Raw genomic sequence first — 24390 nt, forward strand, 5'->3', positions numbered from 1 at the left:
TTGTATCCCAGCTCCACATGAACTTTTACTGTCCTTCATGTATTTATCTTAGAATGCATAGATATTTCAAATGGAGCAATAATGCACACTTAGCAACAACGTGAAACCAATCTGCCATTAAGGCATAACTTACTCTTTACCTGTTTCACACTTTGCTTCAACTTAGAGAGAAGAAAGACTACAGAGTCTTTATGGGTTCAAGTAAGGACCTTTATGGGTTAAAGTAAGGACCTTTTCTGAAATGTTCACCTTTTGAAATAACAGGGATGACAAAAATTCCTTGGGAAACAATTTTTAATTGTAACAAATTCCAAATACACTTTTTGTGAGTACAATGTTGTTGTTTAATATACATTACAAAATCCTTAACTTTATAAAGTATTCAACTGTCTAAATAGCAAAAGAACCCCACTCCTGATATAAAGATTAGTTTCTCTATTATATCAAAATTAAAATTTACCCGTATTCTAACACTGAGAAATGAGAGAACGTAACAAAATCTCCATAGACGCCATTAGCTAGGATCTCATAGACATATTTAATACATTTAAACTTTACCTTTTGCTTTTCTAAAACACATGATTTTTTCCTATTTGAATAACATACATTAAAAGGAGAACTTGAGGGTAGAAGACACGTATTTGTCCTAGAACTGCGTAGACAACAGGTATCTCCATCTGTTTGCAAGTGGGACAGAGTAATGTGTGAATGAATAAACAAAGGTACCTTGTGTGAATCCAGCTTGGAAGGAGAAAGGCAGAGACTGGAAAACAACTGTCTCATGATTTAGTTCGGGAACCCACCAATGGCATCATTTGTTCCCAAAATATCAAATTTCAAACATTCCAGTTCTCAGCTTTGACCTACTTATAGCTGTGTCTTTCTTTCAGCAAAGTTATCATTTTGATCTGTTCATTGTGTTTTGTTTTTTTTTTAAAGGTTATGACCCAGTAACACTGAACACAGGTCAAACCCTAGTGCTTTGCCCACCTCTCACCAGTCATTCTAAGAAAAATTCGTTTTATTTCAAAACGAAGTCACTTGGTTGTAAATAGGTCTAAAGTTTCTACGTTTTCCATTGAGTTTCAACTCAACAGTGTGTACTGAAGCATCCTATACCTACTTCTTTCATAGGATGCATCTCATATTCTAAGCACCATTCTTTCGGGATGCTTGCAGCAACCGAAGGGCAGCCAATGTCCATTTTAACCCCATTTGGGTGTTGGAGTTTGAACCTTGGGCTTGATGCATGCTGAATGAGGCGCATCTCCCAGCTCAGTGCTTGTCTTCCTATCAAGTTCCTAGCCTTCAGTTGTGTTTTTGTTGTTGTTGTTTGTGAATGTCAGTAGCATGTACATACACTGGATAGATAGGTCTGTGAGGTCTGACTGTGGGAGAGCTGTTGTAATTATGATTGGTTTGTTTATTTTTCAAACAAGGTCTCAAATAGGCTTGGATGAAAATTTTGGGTCCTCCCGCCACCTCCAAAGCACAGGAATTAGAGACGTTTGTCCCAGGGCTTCATCACGCCTCACTCCATCAGTTTTATGGTATGCAGTCAACAAAATAAATCTATCAGCAAACTGAAGGCAGGATTTTAAGACTCCTTGAATGTTTTTAAGAGCCTGGAACTCACATTTCCCCACCTTCACTTCCTTCTCCCTCATGGCTAACATGACAGATGTGCGCTACCACGTTCAGCTAGGAAGCCATTTAAAGACAGACAGATGTGTTATTAATACAGTCATGTAAGAGACTTTGAAGCATGTTATTAGGAAAATAACATGAAGAAAATAGGCAGAAAATTACATTTACTGAGGTTTATTCAATGGTATCCAAAAATAGTGAATGAAACACACTGGGGAGATGGCTCAGCAGTGGTGTCTGCATGCACAAAGCCCTGGGTTCAATTTCCAGCACACAAACAAAACACCCCAAAGAAACTAAAGGCCCATAATAATGAATGAAGACTATGTAACTTTGCCAAAAGCGCATTGTATTTTACAATGTCATACATTTATGATTAAAAAGTGTATTAAGATGTCAATATACTAACATTAACCAGACCACATTAATTAGTGCTTGGGGAACATGGTAAACCATACAAAAGTTTACATTTCAAGAACATAGGTTATGTTAATATGATTAGTTTCCCAGCTTATTTTAGGCTATCAAATAGGTACAGTCCGTGTGTTTGTCATTGATATTTGAGATAATATAAAGACACGTGAACCAGTATTAGGGAAAAATATAAGATGACACATTTAAGGAACTTCACCCAGTACTTAAGATAGCTAACAAGGGTGATCACACCTACCGAAGAATTAATCGAGTATTGGATATAAGTATCACACAAAAACTAAGCCAGTTTTTACCACTAGGTTTGCAGGGAAAGCAATTCTTACTGAACAGTGCTGGTTACTGGGTGGGACAGAGAGAAACAGCCCAAGAGATGGCAGAAAATCCAAATTCATCTCTGCATAGGAAAGATCTATGGTTATTTGTGATCAGGCATGTTAGGCTCATGTGGTAATCTCACAAACTTGAAGAAGAGCTAAATAACTTACTTATGTGAATACACTTTACTTACTTAGCCAAAGCTTTTTGAAGGAAGGGCTCTTATTCTGAAGGAAGGGTTCTTATTAAACATTTAGTGACACAAGGCCTTTTCAAGGTGCAAGTGGTGACAGAAGAGTGATCTCCATTTTTCTATTTTATAAATATCAGCATTTGCATAGCTTTATCACAGAGACACACATTATCTTAGAGGATTTTATTTCCGTTATGAATTAAAGTTGTTTTGATTTTCTAAAGAAGAAAATGTTAAAAAGCAAGCTGATGGGGTAAGATAAACTGAGTCCGTTTTAACCTAACACTGTTGGGTCTCAGATGCAGGACAACTGGCTGAGGTGCCTATTTAGAATATCAAATCCAATACACTTTTATCGGAGGGCTCCAGGTCCTCTCAGATCCCCCAGTTCCTACCTGGTACTGGGAAGGGATGGCACACCCTGTCCTCTACGCTGAACTTGCCAACCTTAAAACACCTTCTTGGACCCTCAAATACCTTCTTAGATCCTCAAACATGTTCTTAAAAGCTTTTAAATCCTAAGACATTGGTATGGTAAATATGTACCTCAGTAGCCTGGCCTGGGTCTGAAACACAACATAGTTAAGTACCCTGTGATTGAATTAGACTGTGATTTATTAAGGAGGGAAAAAGCTATTTTTGACATTAAAGAAGGCAATTAAGAAGTAGTCACAAAAAGAAAGATCAGTTTAAGAATTTGCTGTCAACACAAGGAACAAATGGTCTAAAGTGTTCATTAATGTATCAATTATGAAGATGGAAATTCAATATTTTTATTTATAAGAAAAAGAATAATATACATTTGTCTATTTATTTTGTTAAGGTAAAAGCTAGACTTCAAATTCTGCATTATTTTCTGTATATTTTCTTAGAAGTTGAATATAACTCATCAGGACTTCCCAGTCTGAGGTACTTGAGCCTTACCTAGTTTGGAGTCTCAAAGGTATTTCACATTCAAAATACTATTTTGAAATTATTTTACAACCTACTTTTGAATTTAATGTTTTTATAAAGAAGGCCATGATAAGCTTACTTTCACTGGTTAAAATACAAAACGCTAAAAAAGAAAAAAAGAAAAAACAAACAAAAAAACAAAACAAACAAACAAAAAAACCCTTGCCCTGTACCCCAGAGGTTTTTAGTCTATAAAATTTTCAACCACAATCCCAATAATTCATACACAATCCAGTAGTTTTCCTCATATTTAATGCGATTAGCTCCCACGTCACGTGTTCTTTAGAATGTAATGGTCCAGCTTTGGTGCAGAATGCTTTTACTTATATGAACACATCATCTGTCATTCCTATTTGACAGCAGCTTAAAAAAAAACAAGACCAGAAATAACCTCCAACAGTGTTTCCTAAGACGATGTCTACGTATGTAATCCTCACGTAAGGCACTTCTACACATTCTCAAACTTGTCACTGAACTCTCCACTTCCTCAGGTCTGCATACAGTGATACTGCTACTTCAAGTACAACTCAAGCACTTGACTGTAGTGTGACTGCCGGAGTGTGGTCGGTGATGGCAGGAGATGGGCACTGGGTTCTGTGTCAGGAAAACTTGAGCGCAGAGATTCTCGCCCATTTTACATTTAGAGAACGGGCAATGCTTTCTCTTGTTGATCTTGTCCAAGAATTTTTAAATCTTCCAGAGGAAGATTGCTTAAGGCCGCTGGTAAAATCTGTTCTGAGATGCCCTTAGGTAGCAGGTTACTTGCTTCTAAGTTCTTCACAAAGCACGTGGCTTTGATCCATCTTCGAGTTGCTCTGCGTTCTCTTTGCAGGCAAGTTTTCATTTTTCTCCTCAAGCTCGCTATTTCTCTTTCTAGTTTAATGATCCTTTTCTTTGCCTCCGTAGGGTTTCTAAAGGCATAGCTGTGTTCAAGCAGTACCTGCTGACTGCTGCTCAGTGTTAAATTACAGGCTCCAGTTGGAGTAAAACTGTTGGTTTTCTTCAGAAGATTCCTTGACTTGAGTTTCTGAGCCGAACAGAGAGTTTAACATAAATTATGAGTAACACATAAGTAAACAGTGTCCAGTTTTGAGTAACACGGTATTTAACTGATCTTTTAAGAACTGCTTTTAAAGTTGAATGGGCAACAACAGCGGGCTAGCTCACGTGATCATGGCTTAAGGTTCTTAGTCGGTTGAATGAACGCTACTCACCTTGTGCTTTTCTGAGTCAGGCTTTCTCTGTATAGCTCTGGCTGCTGGCTTGAACCCAAGAGATCCACCTGCCTCTGCCTCCTGAGTGTTAGGATTAAAACCATGTTGCCACTATGCCTTTCTTATGTCCTTTATCTACAAACTAATTTAAACATTAATTTCAAAATAAGCAGTAGATTTTCATGGTATTTGCCAGATTATTCAATATTATTCTATGGAGATTAAAAAAAAATCTTTTCCAACTCCTTTTTTTTTTTTTTTAAAAAAAGAATTTATTTATTTATTTTGTGTAAGTACACTGTAGCTGTCTTCAGACACCCATATGAGGGCATCAGATCTCATTATGGATGGTTGTGAGCCACCATGTGGTTGCTGGGATTTGAACTCATGACCTCTGGAAGAGCAGTCAGTGCTCTTAACCACTGAGCCATCTCACCAGCCCCCAACTCCTTTTACTAAGCTCAAATTAGAATTTGTGTAGACATTTCATTTTATCTGTGATACTGATCTGATCTCCCTTTTAGTTAATATTAGTTTCTCAACTAGATGAATAGTTTAGACCTGGAATCTACTCAAACAAGAACTCACATATCTATAGAGATATATTCGTAGGGATCAAGCTTCCAAACAGATTCAGATATTAGTTCTTTACACTAAACCTTCAAAAATTTAAAATCTGGCTAGAAGTTTGTTTCTAATCCAGAAAGCTAAGGATTCTTTTGTCCCATATACTCCAAAAAATATCAAACTACTTGCGATTTTCCTATTGTGTCACATCTTATGACTGTGTCTTTCATTTATTAAATAGACATTCTTCAATATATGATTGACACATTTGTGATCCCTGCATTCAAGAGGCTGAGCAGGATTGATAGAACTTGAGACCAGTCTAGAGCTACACAGTGAAAAAAAAAAAAAAAGCCTCAGAAAAGCCAACAGGTAAAGGAAAAACTCCACTTTACATTTTGGATGCAGAGGCAGGAGGATGGCTAGTTCAAAGGCTTGTAGTTCAAGAGCTCAGTAGTTAAGAGCACTGGTAGTTCTTCCAAAGGACCCACATTCAATTTCCACCCCTACATGGTGGCTAACAACCATGTGTAATGCAGTTTTTTCCAGGAGATCCAATGTCCTCTTCTGGTCCCCACAGGCACCAGGCATATTCATGGTGCAAATATACATTCAAGGAAAACACCATAAAGGAATAGCTTGGGCTAGATAGAGTAAATTTAAAGATAGCCTGGGCTACTTCAATAGCAAGATTGTCTCTTCAAACAAAAAACAAAAAACCAAACAAAGCAAAAGCATTCCCAACCACTTACTGAAACATTAATCTTGGAGAAATAACGTTGAATAAGTTGTAGTTCCTATTATCATAAACCTACAGATGGCCTCTCTTCACAGAGAAATGGCACGGTCTCCCCTTGCTCTTCATTTTCAAAACATCTAACAGATTCTAGTGTAATAAAAAGTTTAATGGTTACTGCATAAATAAATGATCAAATGTCAGAAATAAGGTTCCCTTTTTCATCGTCTTGAGATAATGTCTCGTGTAGCTCAGGTTGGGGTCAAACCTTCTAGGCAGGAGATGACCTTGAACTTCTCCTCCTGCCTCAGCCTCCCGAGGACTTAACTACCCTTGTGTGTTCCCTGTGCCAGTTGATTTCAATTTCAATACACATTTGAGCGTGTACTGGGTGGGTGGGGGGTGTCAGATACTCTTTGAGGTGCTCAAATGCGCAAGGTTTAAAAATAAGAAAGCCCCTGCTGTTCTGCAGCTTTTATAACATCTTAGCAGCAGCAGCAGCCGCCACCCACACACTTATTAAATCACTAACTCATGTCCACTTCCAGCACAAGTAACTCAAACAATAGCCTTCCCTTTCTTAGTGGAAGATGCCCTTTTCAAATCTCCGTGTTTTCTACTGTTTCTTCCTTAAGGTGACTGACTTTCTCAGTGTTTCTTCTCTTATCAGATCTTATCTAACCAGATACACTGTTTCTTTCTCCTCTTGTTTCTTTCCCCTAGTGCTGGTCATAAAAACTTGTGTATGCCGGACACACTCTACCCTAGCAAAGCTGTATTTGCACCCTTAAAACAAGTGGCTTTGTTCGTTTTGTTTTTGAGACAGGATCTTACTACGTATCTGCACATAACTTTGGCTGCACAGGAACTCAGTAAGTAGATGTGGCGGGGCTCTAACTCACAGAACTCACTCTACCTGCTTCTACCTTGTGTGGAACTAAAGGCTGCCTTGAACTAGCTTTGATCCCTTCATCTGTACCCAACTCTCTTTTCTTTCAAGTGAGTCAACAACTGATAATTTATCCCTCCACTCCCTGGCTTTAGTTTTACCATCTAACTAAATTGTTCTATGTGTGGTCACAAACCTTCCCTGGTATTCCAAACTCCCGAGTCCTCACGCCTAAACTGAATGAGCTCTGTAGTTTCTTATGAAGTTCTTGGCATAACTGAATATGTGTTCCTAAAGTACTTACTAGCATGTCACTCGTTTATCGCCTTAAAATCAGAGGAGAGTGATTCTGAAGGTTTCATTCGTAATCTAATGTACCATTGACATTTACTGATTACTAATAATTTGTTGTCCTATAAGGCCGCAATTCTGGTAAAGTTCCCCATATGCAAAGTGTTCCATATTTGAAGTATTTGCATAGATTTTACCTGCTCAGCATCCTTAATCTAAAAGTCCAAAATCTGAAATCTGTTTGGAATTCACTGGGGAAACAGACTTGGAGCCAGGAGCTCTGACCGCTACCTCTAGTCGTACCCTTATTACACAAGAGGGCGCTTGTAGCTTTTTTTTGAGGTGTGTCATTACTCACTCATTTCAACACAATTCGAGTTGCTTTCTTGTACAAGCAAAAAGTAATAGGATCTAAAACATGGTTTAAGAAAGGAGAGCGACCTACCAGAGACTTTATATGGGTACAAAAATCAAAAATGGTTGGAACGGCATCCATTTTAAGTCGTCGAGTTTGTCCTGTTAGATCAAAACAGGAGGCTTCAAAGTGCTTTGAGCAAAGAAAAGTGTGTTTTCCTGGCACAAAATTTTTGCGCCTAACCAGGCGAACCCATTCTTTTCTTCTTTTAGGATCCAAAGGAAACCTTAAAGCAAGCAAACAAAAAGCAACTCAAATTCCAATGGTCCTGCTTTTGCTGTACTTAAAACAGTTACATTTTAAGAAAGTCTCTCATTTATGTAAAAATTTATGTAAAAAATTAAGCAATCTCCAGATGCCAATTTATACTAATTTTTATAGTTACAAAAACCTAGTGAAAAACTGACCTTAGTAGCTTCTTCAAACTTAAAAAAAAAAAGAGCTATTCCCTCCAGTCTAGCCCTTGACATGGGCAATGACTAAAACACAAATAACACTCTTCTGTAGAATGATCACAAGCAGGAGTGATTACACATGCTTCTATCTGCTGCTGTATAGCCAATAAATCAGGTTATGATAAAGATTAAATTTTAACAAGGCAAGTCTAGATAATATACTCCTTTCTGTCTTTCTTACAGCACATCAGGTTTTTATACTTTCTCCATTAAAATTTCCAGTGTACAAGTTATATATTTTCAAAGAAGACTGTGCGCATGCATGTATGCTGGGTGTGTGTATGCAGGCAGACATGTTGTGGAGGTCAGATACAACTTCTGTGGGAGGTGATGTGGTTCCCTCCTTCCATTATGGGTTCTGGGACTCGCCTGTATAGCAATAGCTTCTGCACAGCCATTTTGCTGGCTCCAAAGCTGTTGCTTGAGGAAAGCAATTATTATTACTTATCTTCTTATCTTTGGTTTGTGAATAGTAAGAACTCAGCACAAATTAGTATATTAATACCAATACAGAATATATAAGTAACTCACTGTATTCTATGTAGTTAAGCTGTATTAAAAAATCTGGAGCTATGGATCATAGGAGAAAACATAATTACACAAATGATCTATAGCTATCTTTTTCCTTTCATATTTATTTCAAATCCAAAAGATACATTCATCCAACACATACTCCTGAGGGAAGACACAAATATGAAGAGTTGTTTCTGGAAATTCTAATAATTCTAGGTTTGTTAATTAAGTTGGGAATGTAAGAATAAACATTCACACATAGTTAAATTTCAGTTACAATTCTTTTTTTTCTTTTCAAATTTAGGACCAGTGAGATGACTCATTAGATAAGAACACTGACCACAGAACCTATAACCCGTGGTTCCCTGGGCCCACAGGGCAGGAGAAAAGCCCAACTCCTACAAGCTGTCCTCTGCCCTTCAAATGCAGGCCATGGCTTGTGCACACAGACTCTCTCTCAAATATATACAAAAATATGAATGTTAAAACTACTCCTTTGGTATTATATATGTGTATGTGTGTCAGCTTGCAAATGGAAGTCTGAGGCCAACCTGAGATGGCTTTCTCCTGCAACCTTCACATGGGTTCTGGGGATCAAAATCAGATCCCATGATGGCAAGTGCATTTACTCAATGAGCCAATCTGCCAGCTTATAAATCTTTAGTTTGATTATTGTATCATCTACAGGTACTAACTTGTGTATAAGAAGAACCATAAGATTCATGTGAGATCATGTGGTTCAGAAGGCCTAGCACCCGTATGGAGTCAGATTTCCACACATTGCCAGTGATGAGAGCATATAAGACGGAAGTCCAAACGTGCTTCACATATTCTTCCTCATGTCAGACATGCCCTGAAGATTTGCTGTCATTCCACAGATCACAGTATTTTGGCATATTTAATTTTCTGGTAAATTTACCAGCCCTGCTTAGTTCTCAGTCTACATCACCCTCTGAGCTCTGAGACAGGCTCTACCTATCTAACCCATGCTGGACCTCAACACACTGTAGCCTAGGGCCAACCTGAGACTCTGCGGTTGTCCTGTCTCAGCCTTTCAGGTGGTGGACTTGTAGGAGTGAGCCACTGCCCTTGGCTTAGCACTTACCTCTTGATCTCATTTCAGAGCACTCTTTAACTATTCCAGCTAAAGAGTCTTTCATTTTACTAGGGAATCAGTAAAGATGAGCAGAAATTTGGAGTCCACTGGCTTCCATATCGAGTGCTGGGATTATGGGCCTATAGCATCCCATTTTAGAGTGCTGTTTTTAATTATGTTTGGCAGATGTTATCTGTTTTGTTTTTGGGAGTCTAACATCAGCCAGGCAGAGAACAAACTTACTATGTGGCTGAGGATGATCCTGACTTCCTGTGAATACAGACAGGTCCACGGAACTCTGGTCCTTGAATGTGTTGCTTGTATTTTTCACAGTATACATTTAAGGGTAGGACATGGGAGATACAGCCCGTTGGCTAAGTTTAAATACTAAAAACTATCTTATATTAACAAATTCGCATGGTGGTAACCTATGAATATGTTCTTGTCTACATAACACACCCAGGCCTTTATAAACATTTCCTGGTTTGGAAACATTACTCAATAGTTCAAACAATGCTATTTCACTTGCACTTTAAACAAACAGAGGACTACCTCTTACACTCTTACACAATTTAGGTGTGGTGGTAATAATAATAATAATAAAAAAAAGACGCATAGCCTCTGAGAACTACTTACAGAGTTAAGTAGTTCTAACTTGTTAGCAGACAGACTGACAGCACTGTTGTTGGACTACCAGAATTCCAATGACAGCTCCTTTGCATAGCACCTGAACACACAGGCAAATTTACCCAACTTCTGTAGATCTCCATTTTTAATAATAGGGGTGCTAGGAACAAACGAAGGTCTCTCCCATATACTAAATGGGTATCTACCACTGAGGTACATCCCCAGCCCCAGGTATTTTATTTCTATTATATGTAATGTAATGTAGAAACGCTTCTGAACGGCCGAGGAAATGGTGGATCCTGTGGCTCAGTGATCAAGTTTTGAAAGGTTCAGGACAGCGAGAGACCTGGTCTCAAAACAACACATTCGCATGCACGCGGGCGCGCGCGCACACAGACACACACAGACACACAGACACACATACACACACACCATCCAAGGATGTTCTCTGGCCTCCTTGTAAAGATTAGAAGATGCGAGTGCCTAGTTCAGTGGCATAGTAGGTCTTTTATAAAGGAGTAAGTAAGGATCCATATGGAATAGGACGTGCTGATTTATTTAGGAGTCCCCAAGAAAGGGTTTTAAATGGGAATAGTGAAGTTATGTGAGTCTTGGGCACAAGGTATGAAATAATCATGGGCCTTCTTGTCAAAAAAGACAAGCCATCAATGGCTGAATTACAAGACCTGACAGACTCAGCTGTTAAATACAGCCATTATTAAAACTGAATTGCCTAACACTTTACTAATAACAATTTTTTGTTGTTGTTGTTGTTGTTTTTGAGACAGGGTTTCTTTGTGTAGCCCTGGCTGTCCTGGAACTCACTCTGTAGACCAGGCTGGCCTCGAACTCAGAAATCCACCTGCCTCTGCCTCCCAAGTGCTGAGATTAAAGGTGTGCACCACCACTGCCCAGCACTAATAACTATTTTTAATAACAAGATTTTTTTAATCATGTGCATTTCTATGTGTGGATAAATATGTGTGAACCAAGGGACCCAAGGAGGCCAGACGTTGGATCCCTTAGAGCTGGAGTTACAGATTGAGCTGCCTGTGGCGGGTGCTGGAAATTGAACCTGGGAGCTCTGGAAGAGTACACACTCTTAGCTGCTGAGCCATCTCTCTAGCCCCAATCTCTACTTTTAGAAATTATTTATGTCTTTTGCATCTGTATTATAGAACCACTATAGATTAGTGTGATACTAGATTTCCCTTATCGTCACAATTAGTGATGTTATATGGTGGCTTGAAACCCAGCTCGATGAGAGTGAATGCACTGCACAAAACTGGGCAAATACTACACATTGGGGCTGTCCCCCTTTTTGAAATGACAACTGTAAATGTGGAGCTGTAGACCATTGATTGTAGAAGGGCAGTTAGAAGTACATGAGTTGAAGCCAGTAAGCCAGTCCTGATGCTGTGACAATACCCAGTCAAGGGGGAAGAGTGATACATTAAGTTGGATGGCTTCCGGCATGTTGGGTGGATAGTATTTCCACTTACTGAAAAGGAGAATATGGGAATCAGTGTATTTGTCGGGTGGCAGTTCCCTACTGATACTGAATTGATGGAACTGGCAGAGGACCAGGGTAACAGTACACATCTGGCCTACAAACAGTCTTTTAATCATCAGAGATAAGGATGTCTACTGTTAGGGGGATATTTTAATACGTAGACCACAAGTGGGATACGCAGGCACAGGTGGATCGTTTGGGATAAGAGTTTGAGAAGGGTTAGTAGAAGAGATTAGAATGACAAATTTAAGAGTGGAGATCATTTTACTGAATGATAAAATGATAAATGAGCACACATTATGAAAATGAGGCTCAGGGCATGTTAACAGAGGCTTAAATTAAGGTTAGGAAGGATCTAACCTTAGGTGTAGAGAAGTATAAATAATTAAAAATAAATTTAGGCAACATCATTTTAAAAATGATTTTTATTTTGTATGTGTACATGCCCAAATGTATCTAGGGACTGGCAGAGGACCAGGGTAACAGTACACATCTGGCCCACAAACAGTCTTTTAGATGTACGATGTGCATCAAAGAGCCCACGCAAGTCAAAAGAGGCATTGAATCCTCTAGATCTGGCTCATGAGCTGCCATGTGTGGGCTGGGGAACAAACGTAGGTCCCCTGCAAGAACAATAAGCATTCTTAACTGATGAGCCATCTCTCCAGCCCCTACCCAACAAAATTTGTGTAGGCAGATAAAGAAGTCTATGTCTGTCAGGCAGTGGCAGAGAGATCTCTGTGAGTGCATGTGAGTTATTTACATGTGAGAGATATGTAGGTCAATCTGGTCTATTTATTGAGTATGAGCCAGCCATACATAGTGAGACCCAGACACACACAGAAGCTAGAGTGTCTATACTCTACAAGAGAAGAAATACTATTTGTATTTATAAAAACAGGAATATATTATTAACATTGTCTTAACTCCTCCTTTCTCCTTTCTGCATGTTATATTTGGAGACAGGGTCTTATTTTGTAGCCAAGCCTCAAATTCATTCTGTAACTAAGACTGGTCTCAAATTCATGGTAAGCCTTCTACCCACTCTTCCCATGTAAGGGGAATCTAGGAATGTGCCTGCCTACCAAGACCTAAATTTCTAAGGTTACCATTAAAATGTTAATTTCACATTAGATGAACAGTATTGTACACTGTGTATCTTTTTTTTTTTTTTCTCTTTTGTGTTTTTGAGACAGGACATCTCTGTCTCTGTGTAATAGCTCCTGCTATCCTGGAATTTGCTTTGTAGACCAGGCTGGCCTCAAACTCACAAAAATTGCCTATCTCTGCCTAAAGGCATGCACCAGCCAACCTACTTTTCTTTTTTTCTGAGACAGGGATTTACTCTGGAGTCCAGACAGGCTTTGAACTTAGGGTGGATCCTCCTGGCTCAGACTCCAGAGTTCTAAGTTCACTGTGAGCCAGCACACCAAGCTCTCGCTCGGTTGTACATCTCTTCTACTTTGGATTTTGTGGCCAGACTCCGCTCTTTCATGGTCTACATCAGATTATCAAGTCCAGTAAATTCTCCTTAAACATTTCTCCAAAATCTGTCCACTTCTCTTCATCTTTACTGCCAATTGCATCTTATTCTAGACCACTGAATGGATTCCTTATATTTATTTAAATTTTCTTTTGAGACAGGCTCTGTGTAGCTCAGGCTGGCTTCTTCCTCTGTTGTGGGATTACAGACATGTATGAGCACACAGGGCTTGGGCTCCCTTTGTTACAGCTCAGTCAACTCCTCTCATTCAGTGCGTGTGTACCCACAACTAAGCATCAGTATTTATTTCAGTTGACATGGAACATAATTCCCCCCCCCCCAAGGAAATGGCAACAGATTAACATTCTATAAGGCTTCCTTCTCATCCAATTCATCTCTGCTGATGCTTGACTAGCACTTTAAGTAGCCCTCTTACTCTCCGAGGGCTTTTTATTATGTAAATCTAATCGCGCTGGTCTTTTCATAGTCTTCAGGGCTTCTTCAAGTACTCTTGGAACAAAGCAGGGAGCCTTTAATATAGAAGACCAAACCTGTGTCATCCTTTGGTCTCATCTGACATGTCACTTCTTTTGTGAAGTGTCCTTTGACTTCCTGAGGCTAAATTAGGTCTCTGAATGTCTTCTCCGTGGCACTCAACTGTAATTATGCCTTAGTCCTCTATTCAATTCTAAAGTCCCCAAGGGTAAGAACTTTCTATATTATTAGCATAATGTCAGGCAATTAGGGACTCAGTGTACAATCGAAGTAAGAATGAACAAAGCTCTACATTTGCACGAAATAGCTTAAAAACAAACATCAGAAGCATTTTTAAAGTGGCAGCTTCTAGTTAGGGAGATGCACCTAGTAATAGTGAGGTAGGAAAAACAGCAAAAACATTTTCTATATTCTAAGATCACAAGGTATATGGTGGGGTATATAAAATCAGAACTGTTTGAAGTTTTTAAGCATTTCTTTTCTTCAGGCAGGTGGCAGTTCTTAAAAGGTGACCATTTATTATATTTAAGGCGGTGTTCAAATGCTTTGGAGTTTGACTTAACAGAACTAAAGACATGACTGCGTGTTCAACCAAAGAAAAACAAAGCCTAGACTTTGTGTGTGTGTGAGAGATTCTGCTCAAGAGAGAGTTTCTATTTGTTCTTTGACAAACATTGCTTAATTACATGGCCGTCATTGATTGACTCAGTTACCATGTGTGACTATCAGAAATGTTTCCCACGTCAATCCCGCTAGTGAAAATCGCCTAATTTTAACTCGAACACAGCAGGCTTTTAAAAAGTGATTTGTTGGTTTGAACGGGGAATGCGCTTTCCCTTATGGCGTCATTCGTCTCAAGGCATGGTCTAAGATATAAAAATAAAAAGAGTAGAAAATAAAGGTATACACATCACTTTTTAATGTAAGGCGTATCAGTCTCAACCACTCGGGTTTTTTTCTTTTTCTTTTTCTTTTTTTTTTCTTTTTTTGCAAATTTGGTAAACTTTCCTCGGAAATGGAGCCAATGTTTCCAGCTGTGCCAAACCACACACAAAGGACGAGGGTGATGCTCCCCTGCTATTCGCAGCTGGGCAAAGTGACCAAAGTCACAGGACCTTGCTCTTTTGCCACGACCGACACGCAGACCGCAGACCGGCTAGGCTCCCGTTTCCGTCACCCCGCTCCCCGCCCACGTTACCTGTGGAAGCTGATGTTAATGTGCTTGTTGTAGGTAGCAGCACAGCCCGCCGCGGCGCAATTGGTCGGCATTTCCCCGGGCCCCTCATTCGGCGCTACCCGCTAAGCTGCTGTCAAACGCTAGACAAACGAGGCAGGGCGACAAGGCGCCGCCAGCTCGGTGCCGAGAGCGGGGTGGGAAGAGGGGCGTGCACAGTACAGGGGTGGGAGGGAGGGAGGGCCCACTCCCCTTTCTCTTTATTAATATGGCGGGTTTAGGCCCGCAGAGCCAACGTGCTGGAGCTCCCGGCGGAGACAGTCGCCTTCACCAACATGGCGGCCACACCCGCTTCCCCCCCACCCCCACCCCCGCGCCCCACCTCCCGGGGTCCCAAAGAGACTCGGGATCCTGCGTCTCAGATGGGGGCGCCCTCGCAATGAACGAGAAGATGGCAGGTTGTCTTTCCCGCCGACTAATTACTCTGAAACTCAGGTCTGCAGCTGAAGAGCAGGCCCGCTACCCGGACACTGACCCCTGCCATCTCAGACAAGATGCTAGGGACAGTTACGACCGCAGGGACCAATTGCGAAGTCTGGCGCCAGGGGAGACTACAAATCCCAGCGAGCACCAGGGTGCGCCTCGTGGTCTCGCGAGATTTGGGAGTCTGCCTTCCGGCGTGCCGCAGGAAATGACGATCGGGACACAGCCTCCTTCCACAGCTCCTTTCTCGCGAGGCGGAAGAGCAGCAAGGGGGCGCTAGGAGAGGGAACTGGCTAGCGACGGTCCGGCGAGAGCGATCTGGGGTGCGGGGAAGTTGGGGAGCAGAACCTGCTAGGCGTCCGAGCACGGGAAGGCCGCGCCTGCCGGGTCCGTTAGGACACAGGGCAGAGGAGGAAGGGGAAGGCAGCTGTCGGGCGGTCCCCGGACAGAGGGCTTAAGGTAGTGTGCATAGCGCTGCTCCCCGGATGGCGACCGCTGATACTTCGACCCCGGCCTCTAGCGGCCTCTCACCGAAAGAAGAAGGGGAGCTTGAAGATGGGGAGATCAGCGACGACGACAACAACAGCCAGATCCGGAGCCGGAGCAGCAGCACCAGCAGTAGCGGCGGCGGGCTGTTACCGTACCCGCGGCGGAGGCCTCCCCACCCGCCCCGGGGCGGTGGATCCGGGGGAGGAGGAGGCGGCGGCTCGTCGTCATCCTCGTCCTCATCTCAGCAGCAGCTGAGGAATTTCTCACGCTCACGGCACCCGTCGGAGCGGGGCCACCTCAGGGGACACAGCAGCTACCGACCCAAAGAACCGTTCCGGACTCATCCGCCCCCGGTGCGGATGCCTTCGGGGTCCCTGTCGGAAAGCAACCCCCGGCCGTCCTTCTGGGAGCGGAGCCACATAGCACTGGACCGTTTCCGCTTTCGAGGCAGGCCTTACCGGGGTGGGAGTCGCTGGAGTCGGGGGCGAGGAGTGGGTGACCGAGGAGGCAAGCCGGGGTGCAGACCTCCTTTAGGAGGAGGAGGAGCGGGATCCGGATTCGGCAGCAGCCAGAACTGGCGAGAACCCTCTCCACCCCGCAAGAGCTGTATCCTTAACGTGGCGGTCCGCCCTGGGTGTGTCGCCGGAGCTCCCCTTGGGCGTCGTTTGCTAGGTCCCGGAGTTGTAACTTTTCGGAAGCACTCATTTGTCTCTTGCCCGTCTGCAGTTGTCCTGTGCCACACACCCCGCCGCTATTTTCGTAGGTGGTTTCACTGGATTGTCTCGCTTTTGGATATGAGTGTGTCATGGATTTTTGGAAATCAAATACGGTCTGGGTTTATAACAGGACACCAGCAGCCCAAATTTCGTTAGTATTTGTTGGGAGTTTTGTTTGTTCGTTTGTTGTTTGTTTTTTCTTTTCTTTTCTTTTTTTTTTTTGCTAGCACTGGAATTTCGTATTTAATAGGAAGTCGACTTAGATTATTAGAGAAAAGAAGTACTCAAACATCTTGAGGAATGCTGTTAATTATATTACATCCTGACATTAGAATTCTTAAGGTTTTCCTCTGTAATTTTACCGTTCTTGTAATTTTTTTTCTTGAACTTACAGAGTTACTGGGTCTCATTGCTGCCCTTTGTTTTGTGTGTGTGTGTAGATCCTTTATTTTTGCCAGTTTTACTATTCAGATCTTTTAGATTCATAAATAGTTTGGAAAGCTATATGCATTCAATTCACTTAACTGTGTTCACATTTTGGCTTTATAACTCTTCGTGTTGCTGGCCTGTAGCCCAGAGAGAGAGAAACTTCCAGCACTTTTAGTTTAGTGTGTTAGGAAAGCAGAGATGTATAGAGTATGGACTAGAGGAGAAGAAATGTTCTAATTTTTGCTCCCTCTAACCTTATTCTCAGTTATCTTTAACATTACTAAGTTTCCTTGGGATTTATGCTAAGAAATTAATCGTCAAAAGCTTTCCTGTTTTGCTATGGGCTTATATGTCCAGACTTCTACTCTTTAAAATAGTTTACTAAGCACTTTCATTACTAGCTATAATTCCCATGATATAATGGTTGTTTAATATATTTTCTATAAAATTTACATGACACTTAATTGGAAGATATTCAAACTTATTTTTACGGAGAATTTTAGGCCAGATGTGTTTTGCCAGATGGCATGATGTTTAGAGAGCAAGGGATATATGAAGAACAGATTTTGGTTCCTGTGTCCCAAAAAATCTTTTACTTCTGTCACCTATCTTGTTTTAGAAGTATCTCGAGATTGTTTTGGAGAAAAATCACAGGTAAGTAAGCTTTAGAAGATGATGAATGTTCCTAATGAAGATTAGAAAACCTTTACCCATGATTATATGCAAACATGAGCCATCCACGGATCTGCTTTCTGAGTTAAAAATCAAAGGATGTTACATACATATAAACCTGCTTTTTAAGGTTACCAAGATGAAAATTTGTAATTTGTGTTGGAGAAACAAATGAAAATGGAGTTTCTTTAAAAACATCATACTGAGGATCAAAGTACCGTGGAATCCAAAGGTTGTCTAGGTTTCCTCTGCTTTAGAAAGTTGTGGTGATTAGTCCTGTTACCTCACCTTTTCATCTCTTCATGCGCTACTATTTGGGGATTATAATGTATGGGAATTTTTATGTACTTACTGCAAAAAGAGTGTTGGTAAATCTGGACCCAGTGTCCAGATGTGACTTTGATTGCCCTGACAGCTTCTCACAAATCAGCTGTCTTGCTGTTTGATTTTCAGATACAAAATGCTTGGTTTGATTCTGTGCATTATTGTTCTCATGAAATATCAGTAAACCACCCTAGAGGTAGTGATCTTCTTTGTATAATGTGAGCAAATAAAACTTGGATACAAAGCCTTATCCACAGTTTTTTAAATATCTGTATCATACTCAAACTTAATTCATATGTCTACTGTGATTATAAAAATGACTACTTTACAGATATTGTCTAGAAAAGAATGAGTGCAATTCTGACTTACTTAACTGACTTAGAAATGAAACATCTTGAGTATAATTTTTGGCTATTGTTACTATTTTTTAACTTAAATAGGATACATTACTTGCAACTTCAAAGAAAACAGAATAGACAAGATTCTGTTTCAGTTCTTTTTATTGTTGTTAGGAGCCGTGCATTCACATTGTAGCTACTTTGGAATTCACTATATAGCCCAGCTGACTCAAAGCTATGGCGGTGAACTTGCATCAGCCTCCCATGGATAACTGCCATTTTAAACTTGGAAATCAGATGAGTGGCAACACAGTTAGCACAGTGTCTTAGATGAGTAAAGTCACCCCATCTTCACTTCAGGTTGCAGCTAAGGTTGAAAAGTGGCTCCTTTAAAACATCAGGTTTAAAAGTCATTTAAAAATCATTCTTTCTGTCTCTCTCCGTCCCCCCTCCTCTCTCTGTGTGTCTCTGTCTCTCTGCCCTCCACCCCCAGTACTGAAGATTGAACCCAAGGCTGGATTACTAATACTACATCACAGGTTCTTTTAAATTTTTGTTTGGAGGAAGAATCTTGCAAAATTGCTCCCAATTCTGTCTCAGCCTCTATGGTATTTGGGATCAAAGGCATTTGGCACCATGCTTTATACAAAAGCAGTTTTTAAAAGATTTTTATTAATTTTAATTATGGCTATGTTTATACATTCAGTCACACGAGTGAGGAAATCAGAGATGTTAGATTCCCCAAGGCAGTCGTGAGCCTGCTGACCTAGGTGCTGGGAATTGAACTCAAGTCCTCTCTAGCCCACACAGTTATTAGTTTTTCTAATATCACTGGGCAATAGCATCAGCAACTGGTACATAAAAATACAAGTTAGAAGGAACATCTTGACAAACTTTAGAATTAGATTAGGTAAACATGTGTTGGCTTTGATATACTGTAGAGGTGAAAAGGGTTTTTATTTAAGAGATAGTTAATCACCCCAACTCAATTAATTGTTTTTATTCATTTTTGGCTCTTAGGTTACATTTTATTAAATTGAATCTATTCCCTTTGCAAATGTCTTCAATGCCTTTATTATTTATTTGGTTTTTACTACTATAATTCTACCTTTAGATGGCTCAGCTAGAATATTGATACTTGTGTTTATACACACAGAATGCGTGAATGGACAGGGAGAATAAATAATTATGGCTTCATTTAGGAGGTGTCTTGTGTTGCGGTCGAGTTGAAGAACAGAAGCCTAGATACAAACAAAGCTTCCTAAATTGTGGTGTGCAGGGGAGAGGTAAGACTGGGCATCACAGGGCATATGAAGGCATCTATTTTAAGGACTTTGGGCTCTAATGAGAATTAAAGGAATGAGCTGAAGTTCTCTGATCTTTGGTAGCAGGATGGGCATGGTTTGTGGACAGTAGAGAATCCCAAATACCTTATCAATTCAGATTCCTCTCATGTGGTAGGTAAAACTGGGAGTACTTTAGAATGTTTTCAATGAAAAAAGGACTGAATTCTGACGACCGCAGAACACCATTTCAAGCTTTGAAGAAAAAGGAGTTTAGGAAGTACTTAAAAAATGTAGATAAATGAGGAGACACAGACGCTGAGACAACAGTGGTGTACAGTGTTCACATGCTGCAGAGAAATCAGGTAAAATGAAGTTTAAAAATAATAGTCTATAAGCCGAGATCAATTTCTGTTGAATTAATAGAACCTTGGTTCCATTGGTTGGACGGTAGGAAAGAAAGGTATTGAGAAAGTATTTTAAGAAACTTGATTGGCTGTGTGAGAAGAGTTTTAACAGCAGGACTATTGATTGTACATTAAACTTTGCTTTGTTTCTCAAATATTTAGCCATGCATTCCATCTTTGAATTGGTTGTCAGGAGTTTGAACATCTACAATGGCTGTCCTATTATTAAACAGAAAAGACCTCTGTTACCTTACAACCATTGAAAATACAAATTTCCCGAGTTTTCACTTCTTAATTTTCAGAATGAAATTCCTATTTATGAGTTGTTTGAGTTAGGAAATACATTTTGAGTACCATTTAAATTTTAATTTTTGTTACATGGCTTTTATGTTAATTTTATGTATATGTGTTAGATTTAGCACATGGTGAAATTTCAATTTATTATGTATTGATTTTTTTGAGAAATGTCTCTTTCTTAAATTACTAATTGTCAGTGTTCGTTTTTTATTTCTTATTTTTTTTAATTTGAAATGAGAAGAAACTAGTAAACAAGAAGATTCCTTCCTGATTATCAGAAGTTTAAATTGTCAACATCTGTGACACAGTTTCTCCCCCTTCCTTCAGAAAGCATCCTTACCATCCATCTGCTCTGGGTTTTGTAATACTTACAGAGGAAGGATGCTACAGCCTAATTGGGTGGACTACCTGTGGATTCAACTGGTAATTTCTGACACTAGTGATTTTGTAAGTGGACTGTTTGTGTGAATACTTGTTAAATTGCAATATGGGCACATAAGCAGGTACTAGCAGCACATGTATTGAATGGAATTTAGTAATGTAAAAATATCAATTCATCTTGAAAAATTAAGGGAGAACTTAAAGTATTTTTGGTAAATTTAACTGGAATTTTTTTGGAAACTGGTTTCCTTAATATGCTGTTCAGCCAAAAGTTTTGGAAGATCTCCGTCAAGAAAACAGAATCATTCATCCAAAAGTGAGAACTGTGGGGAAGAAACTTTTGAAGACTTGCTTTTAAAGTATAAGCAAATACAACTGGAACTAGAGTGCATCAATAAGGATGAAAAACTAGCTCTGAGTAGCAAAGAAGAGACTGTGCAGGAAGATGTGAAAACATTGCATGTTGAGGACCAAACAAGCACGGATAATGCTGGTATTACAAAAGACCCAAGTAAGGAAGTAGCTCCTGAGGAGAAGACGCAGGTCAAAACTTTTCAGGCATTTGAATTAAAACCACTCAGGCAAAAACTGACGTTACCGGGGGATAAGAACCGGGTAAAAAGAGGGAAAGATGGGACAAAGCAGCTTTCCTTGAAATCCAGCACTGCGGATGCTAGCCAAGGTAATGGGGCGAGTCTGGGAGTTAGCTTTGTTAAAGCCTCTAGTTAAAAAGTCTGTAAGTGTACTTGAGTTAAGGATCCCAATTTTCTGTAAGTTCTTTTGTACTTTCATTATAGGTCTTATTACTTAATAGTAAGTTTTGTTTACTAAGTACTTTGGTTGAGGCAGGCTCTCACTCTGTAGTCCAGGCAGCCCTGGAACTTGCTGTGTAGTGGTCCATGCTGGTCTGAAACATGTAACTATCTGCCTTAGCTTCCTGAGTGTTGGGATTACAAGTGTGTGCTACCATTCCTGACCTCTGCTAATCTTTTGTGGTTTTGGCCTGGTCGGCTTGCTATCCAGGTCTTAAACGTGTGTTGGCCAGTAAGTGATGATATGATAGTGGGCAGACTTACTGCTTTAGTGTTCTGTAAATTTGTAAATCTTTAAGGTTTATTGGGTAAAGAAAGTTTTCACCCCTATTCTTAGTTTTAAACTTTTTAATTTGTGGATAGATTTTAGAGTTTAGCCGTCTTTTTCATTATTGATGAGTTTTTAAACTTTTCTTAATACTACAAATTATATTAATTGATTTTTGTAGTGTTTAAACTACTTTTTTATACCTGAGCTAGTTTATATATTTTGTTTTTAAAAATCCTTGTTTAGTATTTTCTTTATTAACATAATTTTTATGCAACAAAATGTACTTTCTACTATATAGTAAAATATATATAGTATATTTATTTATATATAAAAATATAAATATATATAGTTATTTTTATATATGTATATATATAAAAATATACATCTATATTTATAAATATATATAGTATTTAGTTATTTATATACATCTATATTTATAAATATATATAGTATTTAGTTTCTCTAAATTTTGACTTATGTAGACAGTTGAATAACTGATAATCATTACACCAGCCATTACAATTAAGATACATGCCTCTTTTTTCTTGTATGTGTGTATGATGTTTGAGTGTCAACAGCAGACTTGTAGGACAAGTGCTTTACCTTAATCTTATTATAGTGCTTATTATTATAGTGCTGACTTAATCTTATTATACCTATTCCTTTAATACTTAACAGGTCTCTTAATCTGTAGTCCATCTGGTGACTGCTGGTCTGTTCCCAGGATTTTCCAGAGTAACATAAATTGCATCATACAGTTTGCTTGTCTGTCTGTCTGTCTGTTTGTTTATTTATTTATGTTATTGAGGAGTAAACCTGTGGCCTCACACATACTAAGCAAGTTTATTGCTGAATGAGATTCTCAAACTCTTAATTTTACTTTCTGCTTTATAATAGAATTAGGCAGGGTTTCACTAAATAGCTCAAAGTAGACTTGAACTTGTGATTCTCTTATCTCAACCTCAAAAGTCACTGGGATTATAGGATGGTACCACCAGCCCTGCATTCTGATTCTAGGCTTTTTTTTTCCCTTCACATAGCACAGTGTTTGAAATTCATCCATGTAGTTTTGTATATCACTAATTCATTCCTGTTTTTAATTGCTGAGTGGTATTCCCATGTATGACTCTACAGTAGTTATGCATGATAGAGGGATGTTTGTATTTTTTTAAAAAGATTTATATATTTATTTTATATGAGTGCTCTGTCTCCATGCATACCAGAAGAGGAGGGCATTGGATCTCTTTACAGATGGTTGTGAGCCACCATGTGGTTGCTGAGAATTAAACTCAAGAGTCTCCAAAAGAACAGTCAGTGCTCTTAACCATTGAGCCATCTCTCCAGCCTAGGATGTTTGTATTTTAATACAAAGGTTGGCAAGTGATTCATCTGGTCTTCTAACCTTAATACTCTCAAACCCCTATTTTCCTTGCTAAATTTTTAATGTAAGGTTATGTATGATAGCCATAAAAAGAATTAAGGTTCGTTTCTAGGCTCTTCTGTAGAATAGTTTAAGATTAGAATCAGAGCCGGGCAGTGGTGGCGCATACCTTTAATCCCAGCACTTGGAGGCAGGCGGATTTCTGAGTTCGAGGCCAGCCTGGTCTACAGAGTGAGGTCCAAGACAGCCAGGGCTACACAGAGAAACCCTGTCTCGAAAAAAACTAGAATCAGACCTGGAATGTGTATTGGATGTTGCCAGTAAAAATGCCTGGGGTTTTAGATGGAGGTTGTTTTTTTTTTTTTTCTTCCCCTCCCCTGCCTTTTCTGGGATATTGTTTTTGGTTCTTGTTGCATTAGAGATTGAACCCATAGCCTGGCACATGCTAGGAAACCTTGTATGTGTAAGCTATTACTGCATCTTTATATTTTGATTGATCATCCATTGATTTTATTGAAAATTTGCCACTATGATGGTGAATTTGCCTGTTTGTATGTTAAGAGATAGAGCATGATGTTGCCTAGGCTTGCCTTGAACTCTTTCTTTGTCTCTAGTGATCTTCCTGTTGTAACTTCCCAAGAAAATGGTATGCACTAGGACTCCTGAGAAGGACAGCATTTTTGTGTGTGATTTTGTATCAAATCCAGTACCAACCTCATGTATCAAAGCTAGGTTGTACCTGCTTGGAATTTTAATTCCCATTTCTCCAATAATCCAATACAATTTTTTAGTCTCTACCACAGTGTAGAAACTTTGCAGTGTTAAAGTTGTATATGGCTATGTTCTACACAATCCAGTTGCTGAATTCAGTGTTCTTTTTCACATTTTCTTTTCATTCACAAACTAGTTGAGTACTTTATTCCAGGCTCTTACAAATATTAATGAACAAAATAATTATTTTTGCCTCCATAGGTTTGCTTTTATTTTTTACTTATGTTTTCTGGTCCCATGCTTTATTTTGCTGCCTAGGCTCGTCTCTAATTCTTAGGCTCATGCAATTGTCCCACTTAACAATCTGGGTCTATAGATGTGCGA

At 39.6% G+C, this 24390-nt stretch overlaps 2 protein-coding genes across 3 annotated transcripts in view; one reads left to right on the forward strand and one right to left on the reverse strand.

Annotated features, from left to right (window-relative positions):
* Positions 1-276: 276 nt before the first annotated feature.
* Positions 277-15373, reverse strand: Thap2 (THAP domain containing 2). The gene is made up of 3 exons (XM_076920254.1): positions 15037-15373; positions 7687-7882; positions 277-4571 (listed from the first exon to the last, which is right to left on the reverse strand). The coding sequence occupies exons 1-3, from the start codon at positions 15105-15107 to the stop codon at positions 4185-4187; spliced, it is 654 nt and encodes a 217-aa protein (XP_076776369.1). The 5' UTR covers positions 15108-15373; the 3' UTR covers positions 277-4184.
* A 368-nt stretch (positions 15374-15741) lies between these two features.
* Zfc3h1 (zinc finger C3H1-type containing) overlaps positions 15742-24390 on the forward strand; it is a 48814-nt gene continuing 40165 nt past the window's right edge. Inside the window, exons 1-2 of one of the 2 annotated variants that reach the window (XM_076920253.1) lie at positions 15742-16590; positions 21097-21513. In XM_076920253.1, the coding sequence (XP_076776368.1) occupies positions 15981-16590; positions 21097-21513 (1027 nt within the window). In that variant the 5' untranslated portion in view covers positions 15742-15980. The remainder of the gene's footprint in view (positions 16591-21096; positions 21514-24390) is intronic. The other variant, XM_076920252.1, reaches the window with a different exon arrangement.

Source organism: Arvicanthis niloticus, chromosome 22 (assembly GCF_011762505.2).
Source record: "Arvicanthis niloticus isolate mArvNil1 chromosome 22, mArvNil1.pat.X, whole genome shotgun sequence".
In the NCBI taxonomy this organism is placed as follows: domain Eukaryota; kingdom Metazoa; phylum Chordata; class Mammalia; order Rodentia; family Muridae; genus Arvicanthis; species Arvicanthis niloticus.

Excerpts from the sequence above, each read along its gene's own strand:
- Thap2 (XM_076920254.1), bottom strand. The coding sequence starts at position 15,107 with ATGCCGACCAATTGCGCCGCGGCGGGCTGTGCTGCTACCTACAACAAG. Across the intron at positions 7,883-15,036 it reads ATTAACATCAGCTTCCACAG|GTTTCCTTTGGATCCTAAAA; the intron begins GTAACGTGGGCG and ends GCTTGCTTTAAG. Across the intron at positions 4,572-7,686 it reads GTACCCATATAAAGTCTCTG|AAACTCAAGTCAAGGAATCT; the intron begins GTAGGTCGCTCT and ends TGTTCGGCTCAG.